The 26,614-nt window shown below is 41.9% G+C and overlaps 1 protein-coding gene across 1 annotated transcript; it reads right to left on the minus strand.

Annotated features, from left to right (window-relative positions):
* Nucleotides 1-12,258: 12,258 nt before the first annotated feature.
* LOC133924598 (transcription factor MYB25-like) lies at nucleotides 12,259-13,850 on the minus strand. The gene is made up of 2 exons (XM_062370211.1): nucleotides 13,367-13,850; nucleotides 12,259-13,137 (listed from the first exon to the last, which is right to left on the minus strand). Exons 1-2 carry the CDS (start codon nucleotides 13,803-13,805, stop codon nucleotides 12,392-12,394), a joined length of 1,185 nt encoding a protein of 394 aa, XP_062226195.1. The 5' UTR covers nucleotides 13,806-13,850; the 3' UTR covers nucleotides 12,259-12,391.
* Nucleotides 13,851-26,614: the final 12,764 nt, after the last annotated feature.

Consider the following 26,614-nt stretch of genomic DNA (forward strand, 5'->3'; position numbering starts at 1 on the left):
ACCGTGAATCCAACTACACCGCCTACTACATCACGACGATTGATGACTTAGACAAAGTGGCTTAACCGGGTGGCACGTAGCCAAAGACTTCATCAGTCGAAGGCTAAGCCCCTTGAAAGTGCGGGATCACTTTGCTTGGGAATATGCTGGAGATAGCGATAGCTCCAAGGACGTAGTCGGAGGTAAGATTTATATAGCAATTTGCTGCTTCTATTATCGTAGTTAAGCTCTTTCAAGTGACTTTTTATTTCTTTTTATAGCTCTGTCTCTTCCAAATATTACTGCTCGATTGAGCAAACTCTTCTCTGAAGAAGCACAAGAATACTCTATCCATCCCTACTCCCTCACGAATCCTCGACCAAAGGTGGAGATTTCTCAAGTTCGAGTGCAATGTTGATTACTACTTATTCAACCTGATTCGACTTTTTTATTTCAGATCCCAATCTTTCATCAAGAGCACATCCTTACGACTGAGGTCCTTGACCTGGATGACATTTCCTCTTCTGGAACTGGCAATAAGGGAAAAAACACTAGTTGAACAAGGGGCCGAAGGGTCTCTTTGATCTAAGAGATCATCTCTGTTATATGATCTAGTGCCCCTCAAGCACTCGCAAAAAAGAAACCAACTGGTACTAACACCGAGTTGTCAGGTGATTATTTAGTCACTACTCTGGCTATCGAGCACTTGCATACTAACACTTGGTTTGTATGGGTGGCCGTTCCACATGAGATAGCCAGAGCCACTCCTCGATCACCTCCTCAAGTAACCGACACGTCTAATGACTCAGTAAGAAAGGTAACCTTTATCGAGTTGCCCTTCTCACATTGGTCATTCTTCTAATCATTGACTCAGTGAATCTAGAATGATGATGAATAATTATAGGCTAGTTTCTTGCAGACAATAATAGCTTTGGCTTCATCTGTCCTCCAGATGGCTCCTCCAACACAACCGATACCAGCTGCTGGTATGATGAAGAAGAAAGTTACCATGGTTCCAATTTGTCCTCAATTTGTCAGTCTGTGACTGGAAATCCTTTCTCTTTTCAATAGAAAGAGAAGGTATTTAAGCAGTGTGTGTTTTGAGATACAATCAATCGAAGAGAATAAAACAGGGTTGAAAGGCAGAAGTCGAGTGTTTTCTCCCGCATCCCAGTTGCCACAAGGTTAGATCTGACTATTTGTCTTGGTTTACGGTCTTCCTTCCTGTTTCTTAGCTAGTCGATGGTAGGTTGCCAAGCCCAGAGAAGTCGAAGGAAACAAGCGATCCAACTAATCAGCCAGTTCTAGTTTCTTCTGACGTGCCACTTCCGCCTCCTCGAGTAGAGAAAGCTTCAGTAGATGTGCCTGAGGAAGGCTTAGAGCCTACTGCAACCACAACCCTTAGACCAACCATTGATCCCTAGGCAGTGATAGAGGCTCACATAGCAGCTATGCTACCAAGGCTCAATATACGGTGATCAACCATGCTGTTCACAAAAGAGCCCTCGAGGAGAAGGATAAGGAGCAAGCCGTTCACCATGAGACGATTAAAGGTTAGTTTTACCCGTAGATCACTAGTATGTTATTCGAGCATTAGGCAGCCAGTGATAATTGCCTTTGTTTACTTTCTCAGAACTCGAAGCTAACCTAAAAATCCAACTCTAAGTTGTTGTTGAGTCAATAAAGGTCCACAAGAAGGATGCTGATCAGTGAGAAGAACTCAGAGGTGCCTTGAAGGAAGCAGAAGCTGAGTGGAATGCAAAGGACGATGCTCTAAAAAAGTAGAAAGTGATTGGGACGCCATGGTTGCTGAGCAGGACATTGCAGTTTTAGCGCTTCAAAAACTGAGAGAACAAACCCTCAACCGCATGAACCAGTCGACCTACATAAGCGCTGAGACAATGCTTAGTCTCCTCAAGAGCTACAACCCCGACCTCGACACATCAACAGTGATGGAGGGGTTTAGGTGTTCAGCAGAGGAAGCAACAGACATTATTCAGAGTATCGAGTCTCAGATCTTTGCCTTTGTCGAGCCTTTAGCACTTAGCCTGCCTGACAATGAGAGCATGGGTAGCCCTTCTAACTGACTTGACTCGAAATATTTAAAACTTGTTCCGTAACTTGGGGATGTCTGTAAATATTACTGATATTTTGCTTGTCTATTATGCTACTGCCTACTATTTCCTTATCGATGAAATAAAGTTAGCACAAGTAGATGCAAATACTAATTAGTAAATGTTGTAACCATCCTCGCATTTAGTTGACCAAATATGTATTAACACCTGAAAACTAAACTAGATAGATGATTAGGTGTGTTGGCCTTCGAGTAACCACTCGAAGCAACCATAATAATGAGAAAAAAACTAGTATAAAACTAGAAATAGGAATAACATGATAATCTTTTGCAATTTTTCACTGGCTTTCGCTTTGACCAGCGCATGAACATGAACTCGACAGAGACACACATACAATTGACTAGAACTTCATAACCTTGTTAACCGTTAAGTGCGAGATGTCTGACAATCTTGTGCCGTTATGCCTTATTACGTATAGTTATCCATCATTAACCCAACGCATGCCTCTGTTGGTTCTATCCAACACAGTTGACGCAAAGTCAGATAAACTTTTACAAAAAGTACATCCTTACTGAATAAATATAGTATTACTATGTAACCTCTGGCTCTCTGGTCGAGGAGGAAAACATACTCGATCTGAGAGTAAGAAAGAACATACATATACCATAAAAAATATACAATATAGCCCTCGACTCTCTACTTGATGATTGGATCGAGTGGAGAGTAAAGTCATAGCATCGAAAGTATAAGATGTAGCCCTCGACTCTCTGTTTGATGTGATAACCAAAATAGAGAGTGGAGCTATAGCATCATAAGATACCCAACATGGCCCCTGACTCTTTGCTCAATAACTAAGTTCGAGTAGAAAATGGAGCATAAGCACTGTAATCAAATAATGTAACTCCCGGCTTTCTGGTTAACATGATAGTTAAATAGAGAGTGAAGTATAAGGATAAAAAATACATGATATAGCCCTGACTCTCTACTTGATGACTGGATCGACCAGAGAGTAGAGCATAAGCATCGACTCATTCTCCTCGACCACATGCTCGAGGGTATAAGCTCCCGAGCGTATGACAACAATTATGTTATGGTCATCGAGTGAAAATCGAACAGTCGAATATGTGAGCATTAAAAACCCACTCCCGCTAGTGCTCGTTTTCACCGCAACCTTTGATTTTAACATGTCATAATGACACCACACCCCTTTTGCAGAGATTAGACAAGTCATAGCACCTCAGTAGTGTCTTGAATCCCGCCCAACGCATCGCGTGACTAAGGTGGCCTCGTCATCATGCCCGGTGCTATCGGATCTTGACAGCACCGTTTCTGTAGTATGACCTGTTTCCACAGCTATAAATAGGTACATCCGGGGCTGTCTATTTTCACCCTGTCTCCTTCCCTTTCTCCCTGCCCATTGCCCAGTAGAAACTCATAGAGCTTGAAACCATAGCTTCCACTCCATCGTCATCTCCCGAGCCATGGTTCAAAAATGAGAGGAGTAGGACCTCTAGCCCTAAGGTCTCTCGTCATGGTTCCACCTGGTGTCATCATTGTTTCCTTCAACGAGGAGAAATAGATCAAAATGCCTAAGAGGAGAAGGAACAAAATGTCCATTGAAGGTCATCGACCCTTCACTTGCCACCTTTGGCGTTTCCTTGATGCCGACACCGCAGAACGAGTGGCACATGAGTCGGTGACATGAGCCGCGTAGGAGGGAAATGAAGATGGTGGTGACATTGATGAGATCATCGACCTGGATGCCAACGAGGTCTTCGGCGATGGAGCCCCCAAACCTCCAGGGGTGAAGAAAGGGCGGTCGTTTTCTTCGTTGACAATCGACAGATTGCCTTCGCACCTTGCAGAGGGCCAATTGGCATCATCAGCGCTAGTCAGTAGCTCCAACATTGTATTCATCTCGGCCACCTTCCCTAGCCCTTACACTGGTTGACGGCGGATCCTTGGGACAATTAGTTGCCTCTCTGTGGAGGTACAGAAGAGATTCCTAGACACGTTTAAGGGCAAGTAGGGGTCCACATACTTCTGAACTCTTGGAGGTGGTAGATCTTTGCTATTTGCAAGAGCTAGGCCAATCCTTTCTGTTAACAATATGCAATAGGACAGTCAGTCAGATTAGAATGTAATCGACTTACTTTTGGCTTACATTATCTATGAATGGAACTGTCAGAGTTGGTCGATTTGCCACGAGTTTTTGAGTATCTCACCATTTTGAGTAGATAGCCATACTGATCCAGGTCAAGTTACTTTGACTACTATATAGGGCCCTTCCCACTTAGGTGATAACTTAAGACGTTGAGCCTGTTTCTTCACCTTTCGTAAAACAAAGTCCCTAGCAACGAGTGTTCTGGGTTAGACTTTCTGACTGTGATATCTATGCAACGCTTATTGATACTTAGCCGCTTGAATGGATGCTCGATCACGATACTCCTCGAGTAAATTGATATCGTTCGCTCATTATTCCTCTTACCCTTCTTCTGAATAACTTTCCACCTGAGGCAATCCATACTTCAACTTGGTCGGGAGCACTGTTTCTGCTTCGTATAATATGAAGAAAGGAGTTTCACTGGTGGCCCTGTTAGTCCAAGTGTGAACGGTTTATAGTACCGAGGGAAGCTCTTTCACCCACTGTTTCAAGTAGGCCTTTCGCTTGTCGAAAACTCAAGTTTTGATACCGTGCAAATTTATACGATTGGCGCATTCAACCTGACCGTTACTTTGAGGGTGAGCTATTGAAGCGAAACAAGTTTTGATACCAAATTATTCACAGAACATGATAAAGGTCCCTCTTTTGAACTGACTACCGTTGTCTGTAATTATCCGATGCATAATTCTGAATCAAGTAATTATACTTCTCATGAACTTCTTAGCCACTTCTGTGGTTATCTTCCCCATGAGTTCATCCTCGATCTACTTAGTGAATGTGTCAATAGTCACGATAGGAACTTATAACCACCTTGGGCCCTTAGGAATGGTCCTAGGATATCCAAGCCCTAGACGGAGAAAGACCAAAAAAGAGGAATTGTTTGCAGAGCTTGGGCTGGTCGAGTGGTCTGCCTTCTGAAAAATTGGAAGCTTTTGCACTTTTTGACCAGCTCAGAAGCATTCTGGAGGGCAGTCGGCCAATAAAATTATTGGCGAAAAGCTTTTCCGACCAAGGTGCGGTAAGACGTATGATTACCACACATGCCTTCATAGATATCGAGCAATAGTTTATTGTCCTCTTCCTGAATGATGCGCTTCATCAAGATTATACTACTCCACTTTCAGTAGAGCTTGCTGTTTACCAAAGCATATAGCATGTACTTACGAGTAATTTTCTCTATAGACACATCATCGTCAAGGACCTCTCGACCTTCGAGATAGGCTTAGAATGGGGTGATCCAAGTCGGCTCGCATTTGAGTAGCACAACTACTGTGTCTGTAAGTTCTGCCTCACTGACCTGACCAGACTACTGGTCGAGTTGGGCATCATCCATTCGCCAAACTGTCAGGATAGATGGTTTGAGGAATTTCTCAACAAAGACTCCCATGGGCACTGGTGCTTGAGAAGAAGCGAGTCTAGCAAGTTGATCCGCACCAGAGTTATCACTCCTTCCAATGTGCGTTACTTCTAGCCCTTTAAACTTTTCCTCAAGCTTTTGCACCACATTTAGATAAGCCACCATGTTATCGTCTGAGCACTGGTTTATGACTAGCCGTGAGTCCCCTTCCAATGGAAGTCGCCTGATTCCAAGTGATGAAGCTATACATAGCCCGTTTACTAGTCCTTTGTATTCTGCAACATTGTTGAAAACTTTAAAATTTAATTGAGCAATGTACCTGAGTTTATCACCCATTGGAGATTTAAGTACAATACCAGCCCTCGAGCGATCCATTGAATAGTGTTGTAGCTTCTGGGAAGACATCAAAACTGCATATAGCAACTTTTGCACTTGCGGGTACCGTAGCTTAGCGTCGTGTAGGACTTTGCTCATGTAGTAAACAAGTTTATGGACCTTGGCATTTTTCTCAGGACATTCCCACTCGACCACCAGGACTGTGTTTACAACTTGTGGGGTTGCTACAATGTATAAAAATAGCTCCTCTTTTTTTGTTAGGAAGTGTTAGAATTAACAGAGATGATAAATACCTTTTTAAATCCTACAAGGCGTTCTCCACTTCTTCTGTCCACTCGAATCGGTCGTGATTCTTCAGCAGCTTGAAGAAAGGTATCCCTCGCTCGCACATCCTAGAGATGAATTGACTAAGAGCTGTTATGCATCTTGTCAATTTTTGAACTTATTTTAGTGTTCGAGGTGACGCATTTGGTCGAGCACCTCGATTTTATGTGGATTGGCCTCAATGCCTCGACTTGACACCAGGAAGCCGAGAAGCTTGCCAAACGGAACACCGAACGAGCACTTCTCGAGATTAAGCATCATTGGTACTTTCTAAGGTTGTCGAATGTCTCCTTGAGGTCGTTAATCAATGTATCCTCGGTTCTAGACTTCACTATAATATCATCGACATAAGTTTCAATATTACGCTTGATTTGGGGTTGTAAGCAATTTTAAATACACTGTTGGTAAATAGCACCAGCATTCTTTAAACCAAGAGGCATCTTTACATAACAAAATACACCGAAGGGAGTAGCAAAAGTAGTTTTCTCGTCATCCTTCACCCCCATGCTAATTTGGTGATACCTCGAATAGGCATCTAGAAAACATAGCAAGGCACAACCCACCATAGAGTCGATGATCTGGTCAAAGTGAGGAAGAGGAAAAGGATCCTTGGGACATGCTTTGTTGAGGTCGGTAAAGTCGACACACATTCTCCACCTGCCATTGGGTTTCTTCATGAGGACATGATTTGAGGGCCACATAGGACGACGAACCTCTCGAATGAAGCCCGCTTTTAGGAGTTTGCCAAACTCCTCCTAGATAGCTTGCTTCCTATCCTCTACAAACCTTTGTTGTTTCTGCACCATGGGTTTAGTGTCGGGTTTCACAGCTAGTCGATACTCAATCACCTCCCTAGGGACCCTGGGAATATCGGATGGTTGCCATGCAAACACATCTTGGTTCGTCCGAAGGAAAGTGATGAGCTCAAGTTCCTATTTGAGATTAAGGTCAACCCCTATCTTGACTGTCTTGGCTGATTTAGACAAGTCGAGTGGTATTGCCTTGACACAACCATCAATCTTCTTGTCCCTGGCACCGTCGTTGTAATCTCCTTTGGTGTCCTCGTTGGACTTGAAAGTGCCAGCAAGACTTACGAACTTGGAATCTTCAACCTCAACAACGGTTTGATGCTTCTTGTGCTTAGACTCCGCACTTTTTGAAGTAGTTGCTGACCAACAAAAGTGCTCAACCATATCTAAACTCTGCTTATCGCATTGATGGGGGTAGTTTGTTTAATCTTATCTTTGCCAAGACATTAGAAAAGATGGAAATTTCAAGGTTAGAGCTCAAGGTAGGAGCTGAGCCTTTTCATGGTATAACCCCAAATTCATCCAATATACCCCTTGGCCAGATAGAGCTGCTAGTCCCGTTCGGGAGAGCCTGACAACTTTCGTATAGAGAAGTTAACCTTTGATGTCGTGGACTTTGAGATGGCTTATAATGTGATTCTAGACCACCCAATGCTAGACAAGTTCATGGCCATGGTGCACTACGCGTATCGTACACTCAAGATCACAGGCACCAAATGGGTCATAACTGTCAAAGGGGATCAACGTGCAGCGGTCAAGCAACATTAAATATATCTTGATGTTAATGATAGTAGGCTGGACCACGATCGGGTATCGACCAGGGTGTGAAACCGTAGTTGGGTGGTCAACTTGGTTGAAGGTGATCGGGACCTCTAACTACTTGAGGTATCGAGTAGGCCTTGTTAGAGCCAGGTTGACCTCTCTCAAGACCGCTTTGTACTATCTCTTGGACTCGTACGCGGCATAACCTTCGAAGATGTGTGCAAAGTTTTGATTAGCCTTGCGAAATTCGGGTTTGTTGTCTTTAGCATCCGGCTTGGCTTGTTTGCTATGATACTCAGCAACAACGGCCTTGAGCTTATCATCGATCTTCTTTTTAATGATATGGCATTTGATGAATTCATGTTGGTTGGTCTAATGGACGGGACACCACTTTCCACCACCTCGGCTCAGACCTTTGTTATCCCCGATGTTGTGCGACTTGCTCATATCGATCGCAGCTGCAGTCGTCTGGACCTTTGCGCTTGTCACTAGGTATATTCTTCTTCACCCCGGTCTTTGAGGACTCCCAGATTGGTGTCCTTATGCCTCGCTTAAAGGTGATGATGACTGACTCATTGGAGATGTCTAGGATCATGTTACGCATATCGCTGAACCTCCAGATGAAGTCTCGAAGAGATTCATCTTTGCCTTGGTTTAGCTATTGAATATCGTTATCCGTTCCTGGGCGCTCGAATGTGCCTTGGAAGTTGATGATGAATTGAGCCTTCAACTCAGCCCATGATTGGATCGAGTTGGGAGGCAAGTTCAACAACCAGGACTGTGTTGATCCATCCAGCGCGGTCAGTAGATAGTTGGCCATCACCTTGTTGTCACTTCCCGCCGTTCGAATAACAGCGGTATAGATCTGCTGCCACTAATTGGGATTGAGCTTTTCATCGTATTTTTGGATCAGACCCGCTTTGAACTTCTCGGGCCACCGTATCGACCGGAGCTCAGGAGAGAAGGCTTTGCAACCCCCATCAAACTCTTCAGGAGGTGGAGGAGGAGGACTGTCACTCTTGTTCCTTCAAATAGGGGAGTCACGTCGATCGTCTCGTCCTAGAGATTTGCGCTCATTATAGCGTCGGTTGTCCTCAGCGTTTCTCATGAAGGTTGTCTATCACTCTTCATAGATCATGCCGATTGTGAGGAATGCTATTTCTCAGGTCTTCCTAGTTCACGTGCCTATGAATAGGACAATTACAACCTGGCTCATAGGACTGCACTTGACCCTTGACCGCCCGAGCTTCCCATTTGCGATTCCTTGACTCGGGGATGTCCACGTTCGTGGCTCCTCGAACCAGTGCCTTGCCGACTTAGATACCTAAAACTGCCAGGGTTGTTTACTAGAGCAGCCTGGATCTGAGTCGCATTGAGTAAAGTCTTCACTTGATTGAGCATTGGGGTTAAATGATTTGTCGGATCCAACTCAAGGAAGGATCTTAGAATCATATGAGCATCCTGGACGTTATCCTCTAGAGTACTGAAGACACCACTACCAAGGCTTGGCTATGGCTGAGTCGATGAAGCCTCATGACAGTTGTCCTGAGAGTATCCGTTCCTCGATCTCAAGACCGGTCCTGATGGAGGGGTACCCATCTGAAGTCATCGTTGAGGACCAAAGGGCACCTAACCTCCTGCGGTTCGTTGATGATCAGTAGTATTATGAGAAAACTGGTCACCAACCACAGACATTCCTGGCGGTATATCTCCAATGACGCCAGTACAGTGGGTGCCTACTCTCGCTGCTGGGTCTGCTGGAATCCTGACGCCATTGTTCTCCACGGTGTTTTGATCTACTGCCATTGGGTCGTTGGGTGGGGTTCCAACTCCTCGAACCATGAACACAAATCGATCCGTTCGACTGCTTTAGATGTCTACCGGTTGTCGTTGCCACTCTCCTGATCCTCATCCTCGTTGTCAGTGTCCATGCACTGGAGAACGTTATGCTCCATGGGATCCTAGTCGAGATGTACCACTTCATGGTATTAGTCCACCTTGATTGTCCCAGCGGAAAACTATAGGTCCGAAAAGGATCTCAGATCCGGCAAGAGGTGATAAGTAGATGGCTTCTGCCAACTCGAAGTGGTCGTGGAAACCATCGTCAGAGAAACCAACGCGGATGTGAACTCGAGACATGATCAATCCTGAGAAACAGTAGAAGACTCCTACCTAGCGCGTCTGTCAAAGATTAGTTCCTGACAATATGTCCGTAATTGACTAGGATACCTTCGAGATCAGGGATTGAACACGAATCGAGACACACGATTTAGATAGATTTGTCCTCCCAGTTGGAGTAACATCCTACATCCTGTATAGATGGTGATGTGTATGTATTCTCTCGAGTACAAGCAATGTGTCTAGACATATTACATGGAATAGATTGGATCTAAGCTAAACTAAGAATGATGTCGTCGAGTATCTCATATGGTCTTGGTGCTTACGTCGAGTTGCAGATACCTCTCTCCCCTTGAGGGTCTAGGTCCCCGCTTTAATAGAGTTGATATGCCACCTTTTATCCAACCGTAGTCGATAGTGAGTCCTTCGTTTTGTCTCACAATAAAACAGATGAATCCGACTTGGATACTAGTTGTTCTTGAGTTGAACAACCAATCGAGACATTCCTAATATACGTCTTCTAGATTTACAGGTATACCAAGTACTGCAGATTCGGTTCTATAATATTCAGAGTTGTTATATATACGCACGGTATATCCTGTCTCCTACATGCACCAACTGTTAAATTAAAAAAAGAACGACATGAATCAAAATCTCCTAAGTATCTTTCTGTGAAGGGTTCTATAGAATTTCCTTCTGAGACCAAACCTTGATGACTAAGGCAGGAAACATATAGAAGTGAACAAAATATACTTCACGTCACCTATCACATATTTAGTATGCGATCAACAACGACAGGATCGAACATATAAAAGTGAACAGAAAATACTTCAAGTACGACCCATTTGTACAACTTTGTTACATCCAGATGTTTTTGGCCCATTGATTCACAGGTGAGCCACCACTCAAGTAATTTGAACCTGTTGATCTCCTGATTGTAAGGGAGTTAGTACAAATGAGTTGTATGTATAGCGGAACTCAAAGTGAACCTGGTCCAGCAAATTGGTATTCCACGTAACTAGGTGTTGAGTAGAGGCAAATAAGAGCTCCAGCAACACCATAAAGACAGTTACACAGATAGCAACAGGGCAGGCCAAGAACAATACACTAAAGGGTATAACCCTAGAGCCAGCCAGAGAGATCAATAAGAGGATACTACATTGATGCAGATATTGCTCATGCAATAAGAGATAAATATTAAATGACAGTAAGTGCTGCAAATAGCAACTGTTTCCCATCCCTAAGAAGGAATGCAATTAGAGGTAAGCATCACAGCAGGACTACAAGGATGAAGGGAAATGGCCACCAGAGATAGAACAAACCTTAGTCATGAGAAAGCAAGGTTATACCAGCATTTATGAATGAGGCTGCTCATAGAGGGCCAAAGATGGTCCCAAATAGAAACTTGAAAGAGATAACTTCTGGTCTATCCTAATAATTGCAAAGCAGAATATAAAATCTAATGAAAGCAAGACCAACCAACTCCCAGCCTATCAATTATTTACTAACTACTAACCAATTATCACACACAGATAACCAGCACATCTTCATCTTCATAGTATCCGTAGCTACGATAAATAAGTAATATTCTGTCTGTCTTCACCAATTTCAAAGTGCCATTTGGAAGACAGGAATCTAGCTTTTCACAAGCCTACTCAACAGACAACAGCAGCAAAGGTGGCACTGAAAGAAATCTGATCTCTGGCAAGGATGACTTGTACAGGAACACCAAAAAGACATGAAACTACAGTTGCTGCTGCCATCTACATGTAAGATTTATACGCTTTCTAGGAGATGGAATGCTTACTAACTTTGAGCAAAGTGAGATAAAATGCCAGAGGAGTTAACATGTTACTCCAAAGCAATGCAAATACATGATAACAATACTAGATAAGAAATGATGCTATGCACGCATAGAACAGCCAATCTGCTTATTCTGCTTCAATTTAACTTAAAAAGGAACATCATGTTTCCAGAGAAAGACAAGTGCAACTTGAACAAACTGCAACATCGCTTGAAGCATATAGAACCTAAGTATGAAGTATTAGACTTTTAGTGATTGCACCCCCGCTAATAGGGAAATAAGACAGAACCTACATGTTCACCAAAGAGGCAAAGATATAGGCACTAGCCAGAAAAGACATAAGAAAAAAAAAGAGAAGAAACAGTTCCGCACCATGCACCCCTCCCATTCACCAATTGTGGAAGCAATGAGTAACATACTATGGTGGACTATGGTGCGGCACATTGCGACACAGTACATACCTATTTTATAAACTAACACAGTAACATACTATGGTGGAAGCAGCAGAAATAAATAGACACTAAAGCCAGTAAAAGCAAACACATTGCCATCTATTGATGGTGAAACTCAGGATTATAATCAATGACTTGACCTCATTATGTCTGAATATAGTGAACAACTGTAAAATATACCAACATGTTAGTCCACATAATTCCTACTTTGTCAGGCTGGTGGAAACGACCGCAATAAGCTACTAGTATCGCTGCTTTGCATACCACTTCTCATCCAGGCAATGCTGCTAATTTCTGATACTAATGAAGCAAAGCTACTATTTAAAACTGGTGGATGATCTTCAAATTCATTGAATTCAGGACCCAGCAATGAGTTATTATGAGGCAGCTCCTGAGCACTGCAGCAACAGTGTCCACATTTGTTTGGCACCTCAGCAGCAAAGCACGCAGGATCAACAAACTTGAATACCTCATTTTCAGGATTCAAAGCTTTAAGGGTTGAGTCGAACTTGAAGACAGAGCTTGGCGTTTCCTGTTGGGTTGATTCTGCATGTCCTAGATTGTATGGTCTGAAAGCACCAATCTTTGCAGCTGGTCGGGTCAGGTAAGGTGGATCAACAACTTCAGTACTATAATTCTGATCTCCAACGTACCATGCCCCAGTAGAACTTTGTGGTAGTGTTTGCATAGGTTCATCCCTCACATCCATAGCATTGAAGGAATTAAGATCCCCTAAAGGCCAAGGTTCTTCAGAAACTGCCCTGGACACCTCTGGGATACTTTGCTCCACAGCAGCACCATGTGTGCATCTGCCACCGTTGCGGTATCGACGCCTCAGGGTGGAATTCCAGTGGTTCTTGATTGCATTGTCGGTTCTCCCAACTAAAAGCTTTGCGATAGACGCCCACTTATTCCCATGGACAGCATGAGCAGCCATTATAATGCGGTCCTCCTCTTCTGCAACCAAATATCACATGTTTAACAAGCAACTACGAGTCTACGACATACATGCGCATAACATTCACACAAACAACTGAGTGCACAATGTATCATGTCCATGACGCTAACCAAAAACCAGCATAGCAACTTATTACAATTTGCAAACGCAGAATTTCAGGCCAAGGTTAGGCCTTGGCACATTTCCCATGGGCTAAAAATAGCACAAATATATGAAAAGAGGCGGTACCAGTGAAGGGCTTGCGCTTGACTTGGGGATCGAGCTGGTTGCACCAGCGAAGGCGGCAGGACTTGCCGGAGCGCCCCGGGATGCCGCGTGCGATCAGCGTCCAGTTCCGGGCTCCGAGCTTCTCCACCAGGCTGCTCAGAACAGCGTCCTCCTCCGGAGACCACGGCCCCCTCACCCGCTCATCCATCGTCTCGTTCGCCACCGCCGCCGCCGCGGCGTCCCCTACAGCGAACGCGCCGGAGGTAGCCGCCCCGTCGTCGTCCTCCCCCGAAGGAGGCGGAGCCGGGTAGTGCGATTGGGGCTGTGCCTGGGCCTCGTTTGGGGTTTGCGTCTCATCGGCCGTGGAGTGGGAGTTGGAATGGGCGGCGTCGGCGGCATCCGGTGGATCCGGTAGCGGCTGCGACTGCGGCGGCGAAACGGCGGTTTCGGCGGCCGACATGGTGCGGTGGGGCAATTGCCACGATACCAGCAGTGAAATTGCAATTTGCTTATTCGCATTAAAATAATGTATCAAAGCTTTCAAGTAATATTGGTATAATCTCTGTATTGATGATACTTTTTTTATCAGCATGTATAAGAGATGGATTCTAATTATAATTGGATTTAATGAGAATAACCAAGTGTTACTTTTAGCTTTTGCACGAGGCATTTGGGTGTAAATTTTTTCTCTAATTCAAAAATAAGAACCTCATGAACATATTTAAGAGGTTGTGTGGTCAGAATCAGCAGCAGAAATTTGTCTTTGGAAGAAAGTAGATAAGCTGATGAGGAAATAAACATAGGAGCATGTACGAAGGCCCGTGAGGGGATCGAAGGATAAACCAGTACCTTTTGAGTCCTACCAATGGATAATTAAGCTGGCATAATGCGGAGGACCGGGTCATCGACTAGGTCATTTAGCGAGTAGATTGAGAATGAGTCGAATGAGAAGATAGTTCTATTTTATGACACAAACAGAGCTAGATACGGTATTATGACTACAAATTTATTAGATGTTTACAACTGAGTGATGAAAAGTGTCAATGGGTTATCGCTAGTGGGGATTGTAGAGTTCATACTTTAAGGAACATGCATGTATTTTAGGAAGCGCTTTGCAATAGCTCACACGGCGCTAAATGATGCTCGTTTAATTTATAGGACGAAGATGACTAAGTACATGAAAGATAAGACAGAGAAGGAAAAATGCACTAAGTAAAGGACATGAGAACTGCACAACACATATATAAAGTTCTTTGAAGGGACAAAGGAAGGATGGGGGGGGGGCAAGCATGAGACTGTTATTTAAGAGTGCACCCTCTTCGATAACAGGTGTGTTTGTAGCTGCTACATGCCGGTGCTACTACACAAGCCATGCTCACATATGATTGTCGTGTGCGCTATGACGGGGATGAGAACTCGAAGGTACATCTCCAACTATTTCAAGAAGGAAGCTCTGTTTAACAACGGGAACCATGAGGTCTATGATTTCGGGATTTATGGTTCCATCACGAAGGAACCTGGGACCGATTGTGTGTTCATCCCAGATCCTGAGAAAATAAAGCAGAAAAAGGGACGACGCAGGACTACGAGGCACCGTAATGATATGGATGAAGAAGAAGCTAGTTGTCGCGTGAAATGGTGCAGTAAGTGCAACAGAATGTGACACACTTATAATAAATGCACTGTTGGTGTTCCAAGTGTCAACTCTGCGGAGGAGGTCCTTCCAGCTCAGCTGCAGATGGGAGATGTCCTCGTGCTCGTCGATCGTCCACTTCATCGACTCATTGAGTTTGATTATTGTTATAGTTTGTGCTGTGATGGTTATTCGTGTGCATAATATTGTACCTGGCTGTTGTAGTAGTGTGGCTGTCACTATGTTTCAAGTTGTAACGTGTTAAGTTATAATTTGTTAACATATTTGTGTACGCTTTGAACAATCTATTATCTCATATTACATATTGCATGCTTACTTGTTACTCTGTATTTGTTTTACTTATCAAACTGTAAATAACTTGTGAACATACAGGTATGACGCAACTGGAGCTGCTTGACCCTCTGTTGGATGTTAGTAATGGTGCAAATGGGTCGGATTTTTCCCGCCCACCCGATCACGCGATCAGTTTGAGATGCTAATTAGATCTTGGATATCGAATATCCAACAGAAATCTCGGATATCGGATTGGATCTCGGATAGTTGTATCGGATATCAGATTTGGATATAGGAACCAGATATCTGTCGGATATCGGATATCCAAGAATAAACTCGGATATATCTGAAGACTATCTGACAACTATTTGAGCCTATCTTTCGGAGCTTATAATTTTTTCATATGGAGTCGGATGGAGACAATCTTTATATGAAAATTGTAGCTCGCAATGAGATCTACAAGTTTATGGTTGATACTTTTTTCATTTGAAGTTATCAATATGTTCAAATAATCAATAAAAGTTTCAACTAGCATATTAAGCACTCGTAGCTTACCTGATTTGCTCTAACATAACTCCTTCCATAGGAGTATATTACTGATTTGCTTGTTGGACCTCTAATTTACTTGAGTTTTGAATACGTGGAATGGTTGAAAAATCATAACATATGCGATATATTTGGTTGTTATTTTTACTCAATATTCGAATAAATATTCGTGACCGCATTGTCTGCATCTGACTCATCACATAGTCGATCCGTATTGATTTGTATTCATGATCAAGACTATCCACAACCATATCTGTATCCAACACCATCATGTTCGGCTCCAATTCTGATGAAAAAAAGTGAGATAGGATATAGGATTAGCGATATCCATCCACGATTACACCCCTAGACTTTATGCACTGTTTGTACCGCATCGCCGTGTAGGCTTAGGAGCTCCTGGTACTACGATCCCGTGTGCTGGATGAGCTCATGAGGGTTGACGCGTGCTGGATTTTGATGTTGTACCATTTGAATGTAACGTTTGATACGGCTTGTTCTCGGTATTGCTTGCTAATTGTATTATGTTTGCATGTTGCGTGCTGCTGATCTAGTTCCGTTGTGTCAGCAGGTGGAGGTGGACGCGTTGGTGGGGGCCTCAGAGGCACCCACGCTATTTAGCTACCATTGGGCACTACTAGTGGCCCTTGTCAACAGGTGGTGTCCTAAGACACACACATTCCACCTCCCGTGCAGCGACATGACATCCACGCTCGAGGACGTCTCCCTACTGATGGGCCTGCCTTGCGCGGGTGTTATTTTTGGAACAAGGGTCGTGGGCATGGTGCGGCTTGATGAGTTGTTGTGACGCTTCTCTGTCGTTCAACAAAGGAAGGGCCTAGCCCTATTCTGGGCTTTTCTAGGGTTCGAGATGTACGGCCCAATGAAGACCTTTCTTGTTTAGTTTGTGGTACATTCATCTTGTAATGTTTTGTTATATCATTTACGTTATTAACCGATGAACATATTTGTAATTATTTGTTCTTTGACATACGAACATCATGCACTCATTGGCAAGCGATGAGGATGTCTCTTGCCACTTGAAGGCGTACCTTCTGTAGTTGTTTAGGTGGATCATATTCACTGAGACCCAGAACAACACAATCTCGAGGAGCATGATCCCTATGCTAGAGAGATTGCAGACATCGACCCGATGGATCATGTTAATGCCAGTGTAATGCTAGTTTCTTCATGCTACTATGTTATTATTAGTGTTATAATATCTTTCATGTGTTGTGTTTTTTATTCTATTCGGACCACAAAGTCGTACCACAAGCATTCCATAATAATCATAATAAACATGTCGACTTAATGTACAATGATATATATGATACACCTAGTGGTGTACCAAATTTTCGCCTAACATGCCTTAGGGAATGTAAAAGGACGAAGATCAATGGGATGATACACAAATTACAACGTCGTGCTGATAGTGGTTCTAGTCATACTAATTTAGGGTGAACTACGAGGAGGCTCCTGAGTCCTGATAATCTTTAGCACATATTGCGTTGATGGAGGAGGAGGAGGAGGAGCATCCCTATTATGGCACGGGCAGGTGCACCATGGATCAATGCATACAGAAGGGTCCTCTAGGTGTATTACTGGAGGACTTTGACATATTCTCCACCTCTCTCTGCAAGTCAAAGATTTGGTCTCATAGGTGGTGGACATAATCTTAGATATGTTACAAAACAGGAGGATCGACCCATCTCGTGTATTGGTAGTTATCAGGGTCGTCGCCGGATGCCTGCAGATATGTGAAGGCCACAATGTATAATATTTTCAAAAAATGATACAGATAGTCATGGTGATATAGTTCTCACCCTACCAAGAGGACATCTGAAGAATCGACACCCCCATGAATGTTCTCATCGTACATCTTAAAGACACAATCGTAGTCATGGGAGCACTTGGGCCAGGGCTCATTCAGGTGCTCGTAAATCCTTAGGTGATTTAGAGGACGAAAATCACTCATATCCTGCAAAGAGAAGTTGTAGAGAGGCTCCTCATACTCAGTTGGAACAAACGAACCCTCCCATCTCACCGCCGGCCACCCTGCCCCCTTTTACCTTGCCACCTCCAGCCCCTACCATCCATTGATCGATGTGGATTCAGTTTCTAGATACATGAGCCTTTTATAGATACATTGTAGTAACATACGTCCTTTTACCCCAGGGTAATATTACTGTCAAATTTGTGTTACACGAACACATCCAACTGTGATAATAAAACGTGTACTCAATTTTTCAGACCTAGCCTATTCATACCTAGCCTTTTTAGAATTTGACTTCTCATCAGTAGCCTTTTTTGAATTAGCATTCTCAGATGTAGGCTTTTCAGAAGTAGACTTTTCAAAAATAGCCTTTTTAGTTGATATGACCACAACTTACTACACAATCAACTGCTTTCGCAGGGTCGATTTTTGTAAACTTAGTCCGTGTGCCACAACTACAAGTATGATCCACCACAGGGAAGCACCAATGTTGACTCCCGCTGCCAGCTAATCACTTCTGGCCAAAGTACTCCAAATACAACTAAGAATTACCACCGAACATTTTGCTCTCCGTTGAAGACTTCGTCACCACTATGTGACTTCTTACAGTGGTTGGATACTGAGCAATCACAAGCAGATGTGTTTGTCCTTCACACTCAGCACAGTGTTTATCAAGTATATGCTTTTGTAGGTCTCATGGATGCTATACATGAAGAAGCGACTAAATTTGGGACAAAGATTGATTGAACTGGAGAAGTCTCAGGAAAAATGACCTCACCGGATGGTCCGGTGTTCAGTATAGTGCACACACTATAGCATTTTGTATCTGAAGTGGTTCTACAGTTCGACACACCGGATGGTCCGATGTTAAGGACAAGTATACACACCAGAGTGTTTTACATAGAAGAAAAGGATGAAGAACACACCGGATGGTCTGGTGTTAAGGTGATGTACACACCAGAGCATTTTTTAGTAGGTATAGCAGAGAAGTTATACACACCGGATGGTCCGGTGATGAAAAAGAGTAAATACTGGAGGCTTAACCAAAGTATTTTCTATGAGATTTTGCAAATTCTAGTCTGATGTGATTGTACACATCGAATGGTTCGGTAATTAGAAGTATATACGCCAGACAAATGTACAGTGAAGAAGTGGCTCGGTTGGCTCAAGTCTACACACTAGATAGTCCACTGATGGAGTATCCGGTGTTCACAATTTGTTTGAGTGAGGTTTCAACAGCTAGTTTTCTACTGTTGTACACAACAAATTGTCTGGTGTTTGTATTAGTGTTAACACCAGATCATCCCAATGTTCACTATCTTTTGTGACTGTTGGAGCAACGACTAGTGCATGGGCTTGAGGCTATAAATACCCACCACTTGACTATTTGAGTGTGCTGGAGTACAGGAAAGCTCATAGATACTTGAGAAGACATCTAAGCCACTAAAGTGTTTAAAGTAATTATCCAAGGTAATTAACCACATGATTAGGAAGTGATTAGTGCTAATAGACCTAAATAGAGTTGTTGCTAGGTGTTGCTATCTAGAGAGAGGATCAAGAAGTGATCCTAGCTTGCACCAAGTGGTACACCAACACCTTGGAGTCTTGGTGACTCACGTGCACCTTGGGTCTTGGTGGCTCAAGCCTTTTGACCCTCCGGCTTGGTGTGGACCTGCGACAATACTCTTGTACGGAGACGCGAAGACCCTTACCATGGTAGCTCGAGCTCTGAATTGAAGACTGCGGCAAATGACCAGAAGAGAGCCTTATGGTGAGACCTTGACTTGGTGGCTCAACCTACTTGAGGTCTAGGTGGCTCAAGGGCCATGACCGGGTGTCGTCTGAGAGCTATAGGCTAGGTGGTTACTCCAACATGGACTAGAGGTGACGTTTATGTCATCGATACCATAGGATACAAATTCCTTATGCCGAGTTTGCTCTCTACCTTATTTATGTTCCCATATTTACTTCTTCCAATCTATCATTGCATGTTTAACTTCAAAAGTAGTTTGTAGGGTTGACTACAGGTTATAAACCTTTTAAACGGTAGAGTAGACACACTAAATCAATCTAGCTCATATTTAGATATAAATTGATATAGATTTATCTTGTGAAGTTTTTGGAGCCAATTAGTATTAAGTGTTCTAATTCACCCCCTTCTTAGGACGTCACTGGTCTTTTCAATTGGTATCAGAGCTATAGCTCATATCTTACACAAGGATACACCGATTGAAGTGACATTTGAGCCGTGTTCTCATTTTAATTGGTTAGGCTTCACCGTCTAGTGAGTTGTGAAATTCAGGTTAGGAATGGATACTGGTAGTGCTTTACGTTTTGATGGCACTCACTTTCTCTATTGAAAAATTCTAATAACTTATGATTTGCAAGCTAAATGTTTAGATGTTTGGAGAGTCACCGAACAGGGGATGGAGCAACGTGCAAGAGAGTCAATTCACTGCTTTAGCGAAGAGTATCTTTTTATCATCTATAAGCATTGATGCATTTAATCAAGTTTATTCTCTCACCAATGCTCATGATATTTGGACTAGCCTCATTGAAATACATGAAGGCACAAAGGATAAGCGAAATGAGAAATATCATGTGCTAGTCTCTCAACTCAATGGCATTAAACAACTTCCCCATGAAAGTGCTAATGACATGTACTCACGTTTGAATATTCTTATCAATGAGATCAATATGTTAGGTTTGACGCCAATTAGAGACGATCAAGTGGTGAGAAGAATACTTCAAGCTCTTCTTTCAAAGTACACGTTGACAGTCTCTATCATCTACGACAATAACAACATTAACAAGATGACTCCAAGCCAAGTTCTTAGTAAGATCACCGCACATGAGATGACTATGAACATGAAGGTTGAAGGATCATCCTCATCCAATGCTAAGAACTTTATCATCACAAGCAAGAAAGCTCCTTGCCCACACATAAAATAGAATATGAGAAGGCAAGAGCAAGAGTCAATCTCAAGCAAAGATGATGGTGATGAAGATGAAGAGAGCGATGAAGAAGATGAGCAAAACCGCTCAAGTGATGAATTAATAGATCCTAAGATTGTCAAGCTCATCTCAAGATTGGAGAAGGACCTCAAGAGGATCAACACTAAGATTGATCATCCAATCTCTATGAAAAACTTAGTCAACACAATTGATCACATCAAGAAGGAGAAGAAAAAGAGAGAGAGAGACAAGGGGAAGAGGCAAAACATTCGTAAGAATAAGAAGATGGGTGAGTGAAGATGAAGATTCAAGCTCAAGTGATAAGAGCTTCGTCATCTACTCCTTCAAGAGAAGCTCTTACTCAAGGTCATCATCACACAAGTGTCTTACGACAAAATATATGAAAAGCGATGTAAGTGATGACGAATCTAATAATAATTCATCCTCTCAAGAAGAACTTTTTGAATTGATCAATGAGCAACAAAGGACCTTAAAAGAAATAAGCTAAAAAACTTAAGAAATTCAATGTCATTAATGATATTCATGCTTCTTTTGTTTCCAATTATAAACAATTATCGAACAAATTCAAATTACTAAACAAGGAGCATGAAGAGCATAAGGCAAAACTTGAGGGCATTGAATCTCAAACTAAGATATCTTTGGAGCAATTTACCTCCCTCTTTGATTTTAATCCTAAGGTAGATACTTTCACTTCTTGTGATGATTTGATTGATCTATCTAGCTCAACCTTTTGCAAAGAGACATATGTTGAGAATGTAGCATAAGAAAATTATGGTCTTAAGCATGAAGTGGAGAAACTCAAGAAGGACTTAGCAAGATTAAAGGGCGAGAATCATGTCCAACCTACTCAAGATAACCGTGACAACATGGTGAACAAACTTGCAGAAGGTCCACCGTGATATGTTTCAAGTGTCGTTAAGAATGCCATAAGTTCTTCCAATGCAAGTAAGTCAAGAAGTAGACCAAGGAGAATAAAAATACGATGAATCTCTCAAATAAGACCTCCAACATCTACACCAAGCCTAACTATAAGATCAAGACCAAGAGCAACCACTATAAGCTTAAGAAGAAGGACAATACAAAAGTGGTTGCACACATAGTTGAGAGAAAGGATTGGAGACGAAACCAACCTATTTAGGTGCCCAAGGAAGTCGTCACCAACTTGAAGGGACCCCAATGAGTTTGAGTTCCAAAGAATACTAAAAGTCCACGGGTCGGCTTGAAGGATTTAGAGATTTAACTCACAAGATGAAGTGAAGGTTCAAGCAAAGAAGTTGAGTATACAAGATTGAGTGCATTGATGAAGACCTTGATTATCATATACCTAAATTTCTCATCCAAAGGTTAAGAGGCAATGATAGCTAGATTTTTGTTCATGCATTTTGTTTTGCATCTATTACTTTTGCATTGTTTAGGATTGCATGTGCATATTTTATTTCTTTGTAATGCCCAGTATAAGTGTTTTTATATGGTAGGTTGATTATGTTTCTCTCTACCTCGTGAGTAACCTACATGATTTATTAGTTGTAGGTTCTTTTTAGGACACTTGTTTTCAAGTCTTTTATTTAAGTGTCATGAGTCCAATCTATAGGATAAAAGTTCCTATTATTATCAATGATAAGTGCATATCTTTCACAAGTATTTGACACTTGTATGCACATATTTAGGGGGAGTATATCCTATGGGTTGTGATTTTTAGACTAACATATATTGCAAGTAACATATTTTATAGTTTCATGGAGTAATCTATATGTCCCCGGAGGTATAAATGCCTGAAGGTTTCAATTGGTATCATTGTCAAATTATTTGTACATTTAAGCTACCGCAATGCATAATATGGTTTAAACTTTCTATCTTAATATATTGTTTAGTATGCAAGTATTGTCACATACCAACAAGTGGCTCATCACAAGTAGGTCTAATCATATGCACACACATAGAGAGAGTTTGGATCATATTATGTGAGTTTCATAAATTGTGATCTATATCCATTCCTATAAGTGGTATCATCTTATTGAATCACGATTTATGAAACTCTCTCCCATTTGCTCTAACATTTTTCCTTGAAGTCAACATGTATTTTTAGCCTTTTTAAGATTGTTGACGAAGGAGGAGAGTGTTAGCAACCAAACCAAGATGACATGCCTAGAGGAAGAACAAGCAAGAAAGCAAAATGCATAGGGATGCCAAGATTGACAAAAGGGAGACAAATAGAAGGAGCTCTTGCATGGGTCAGTCAAGGGAGATAATGGCGATAAAGGGAAGAATTGTCTCCATGATGGTCACAACAAAAGGGGGATAAAATGAAGGTAAGAACAATGTATGACAAAGATGAGATATTTCCTTACAATTGTTGTCATTATTTGTTCTTACCATGCATCCAAGCAAGTAGATAAGGTCTTTGTGACTTTTACATTTGGTTCTCAATTGAAATATTTTAGTATTTGCCTCTTGCTTTGATTGTGTTGTCATCAATCTCCAAAAAGTGAGAGATTGTAGCAAGCATGACCCTCTTAAGGCATATATGTGATTTTGGTGATTAATGACAACATAGTCAATGTGACTAAAATATTTGTCAAATATATAATTTAGTATATGTCATGGATGCTATACATGAAGGAGCGACCAAAATTGGGACAAAGATTGATTGAATTGGAGAATTATTAGGAAAAATAACCTCACCGGATGATCTAGTGTTCAGTATAGTGCACACACCAGAGCATTTTGTATCTGAAGTGGTTCTATAGTTCAACACACTAGATGGTCCAGTGTTAAGGAGAAATGTACACATTGGAGTGTTTTTACACAAAAGAAAAAGTTGAAGAACACACCGAATGATCCGGTGTTAAGGTGATGTACACACCTGAGCATTTTCCAAGAGAAATAATAGAGGAGTTGTACACATCGGATGGTCTGGCAATGAAATTGAGTAAACACCGGAGGCTTCATCGGAGTATTTTCTAGGAGACATTGCAAATTCTAGTCTGGTGTTATTGTACACACTGGATGGTCCAGTGATCAGAAGTATACACGCCAAACAAATGAATAGTAAAGAAGTGGCTCGGTTGTCTCAAATCTACACATCGGATAGTTCGATGATCGAGTTGAAAGTTACACCAGAATATCCGATGTTCATAATGTATTTGAGCGGGGTTCCAACGGCTAGTTTTCTACTGCTATACACATCGGATGGTTTGGTGTTTGTATTGGTGTTAACACCGGATCATCCGATGTTCATTGTCTTTTGTGACCATTGGAGCAACGGCTAATACGCGGGTTTTGAAATGCATCTAGCCCTTAAGTGTGGTCTTGGTAATTAATGACAATACCTATAGACTAACAATATTATTGAGAATTGTTAGTAAGTAGTTCCATAGGTGATGCATGGAGGAGAGATATGCATCAAGATGAATGAGCTCTAAGTGATGCTTGGGTAAGTAATGACAATACATATGGACTAACAATTATGCTGAGAATTGTTATTAGGATTATTCCATATGAGATGTATAAGAAATAATGCATGGATTCATTGAAGAATGCCATGAGATCAAAAGAGCTCTTAGTGATGCTCATGAGATGAATGAGAAACTCAAGAAAATTGACAATAAGTATGAAGGCTAAGTTACTTGTAGAAATCAAGTAACTAAAAGTATGAGATTATCGATTATATTTTATGAACTAACCTATGTGCTTTGTGCTTGAGGATGAGTTAGGGTTAGGTTCCATAAGAAGGCATAAGTTAAATTAAGATATTCAATATGCCAAGTTGGAAGAAGCAAGATCAAGACAAACTCAGTGGACAACTTATGTGCTTGACGCTTGCGGTTCATGCCTAAGTGGTGAATCGGATATAGATGATCAAAAGAGAGAAGTCTTTCATGCTTGGTGTATGGGAAGAAATCAAGTAAACTTTATCAAGCTTTCGGAAGATCAAGTGAAGATCAAAATAGAAGCAAGGATGATCATTGTCATTAAGAGAAGGGGAGTTGATAACAAGCCTTGAAGAGATATGAGAAGCATCGGGGTTTGGATGATGTGTTCGTCAAGTCCAACGGGATTACTCAAAACAAAGGTATAACTAGAATAGGTTTTCTAGTTTTGCCAGTCTTAAGGAATTTGGTGAAAAACTGAGTTATAGGATTGATAGCCGTACTATCAAGAGGGACTGTCAAAAGTCTTGCTCGATTGTTGTATTGAGTGCTCAAACCATGTGCTAAGTGAGGATGAGTTTGTGTTGAGAGTTCACTTTAGGAGTTAGGTATCTATGAGGTGTTTTAAATCTAACCCTTTGTGTTGTTAGTCTTAGTGGAGAAAAGTGGTTGTGTCCAAGCCTTAGAGGTGTTTAGCATGTTCCATTTGGTTCCTAGTTTAATCTTGGGGGATTAAGCTTTGGAAAATAGGTGAAAGTATCAAAATCGGTCTTTGAAGTGTTCCTAGATTTAATAAAATGTGTTTGAGATCATGAATTTAGTAGAGATGTGTAACCCTCTGAATAATCTTTCCATAGAGTCCAAAATCGCTGAAATTGGACTTTGTGATCAAAAGTTATTACCATTTTCAGAGTGTCAACTGTATTGAAATCAAAAGTTCCAATGTGTAAGGTCAGAAGTTCCGATGTTAGACGGAAATTACGATGTTAGAAATTTGGTGTTCTCGGGTTTGGAGTTAGCTTTTAGTTGGAAGTTCCGATCTGGGGGATCAAAGTTCCGATGTGTGCTGGAAATTGGCTTAACGGGTAGTTTTCGCCTGTTGGGATTCATGGGTTCGGAAGTTTCGATCTAGGGGGTCGGAAGTTCCGATCTGTGTAGTCTGAGACTAATGGCTAGTTTTTCAAAGTGAGGGTATTTATACCCCTTAGCCTCATTTTGTGGGGCTGGTTGCTTGGCTTGCTTTGTGCTACATGTGCGAGGTGTTTGAACTTAGTGTTCCACCTTTGAGTGCTCCCCTTCCCTATCTATCAAGATTTGGTGAGAATCAAGCCATTGTGGCTTAGTGAATAGAGGGAGAGAGGTGTAAAGGGTGTGGTGCTTTGGTAGCCCAAAGTTGTCGCATTAGTTGTGTGTGTTGATCGTGCACGAGATCAGGAGTTTGTTACTCTTGGTGACCACTGTCTCCTAGATGACTCTATGGTGGATTGCCGGTGATCTCCTCAAGTGAAGATTATGAGGAGACCCAAAAATGGTTGTGGAACTCACTATCTCCGGAGTGAAGGAAGAGTTGGCCATAATGGAGGCGAGGAGTGCATGTCTACAACCATGTGAGGAAAAGGGTTGAAAAAGATCTCGCTCAAGTGTGATTGAACTTCCTCAACGGAAACGTAGGATATTAGTAGATATCCGAACTTCGATAACAAATTATTTTTCTCCGTGTTTACTTACTCTTGTGCATTAATTTGATATACATGCATGCATTCTTATTTGTATATGCATAGAGTTAATTTCATGATTATGAAATCTATTGTTTTGAACTGATCGGAACTTCTGATTTTGGGAATCGGAACATCTGATAAACAGTAAAATCGAAACTTCTGATTTAAAATTATCTTGCTAGATTTGGATAATCTTTGTCACACTCCAGAATTGTAACATTCACATTTATTTAGGGTGATTGTGCACTAGTTGAACATAGCATATTTAAGTTTTTCACTTGTAAAAAACCCGTTAGTTTATTTTCACTGCAAGTTTAGGCCAAACAATAAAATGGGTGAAGTTTTGTTAAAACGTATATTCACCCTCCTCTAGGCGACGTCATTGTCCTTTTAGATTTGAGGCTATAAATACCCCTCCCCCCACTCGGTCATTTGAGTGTGCTGGAGTTCAGGGAAGCTCAT

The sequence above is a fragment of the Phragmites australis genome, chromosome 1, assembly GCF_958298935.1.
Source record: "Phragmites australis chromosome 1, lpPhrAust1.1, whole genome shotgun sequence".
Taxonomy (NCBI): Eukaryota; Viridiplantae; Streptophyta; class Magnoliopsida; order Poales; family Poaceae; genus Phragmites; species Phragmites australis.

What these genes read in the sequence shown, in the direction of transcription:
- LOC133924598 (XM_062370211.1), bottom strand. Translation starts at nt 13,805, where the DNA reads ATGTCGGCCGCCGAAACCGCCGTTTCGCCGCCGCAGTCGCAGCCGCTA. An exon ending in CAAGCGCAAGCCCTTCACTG is followed by an intron (nt 13,138 to 13,366) that starts GTACCGCCTCTT and finishes ATTTGGTTGCAG; the next exon opens with AAGAGGAGGACCGCATTATA.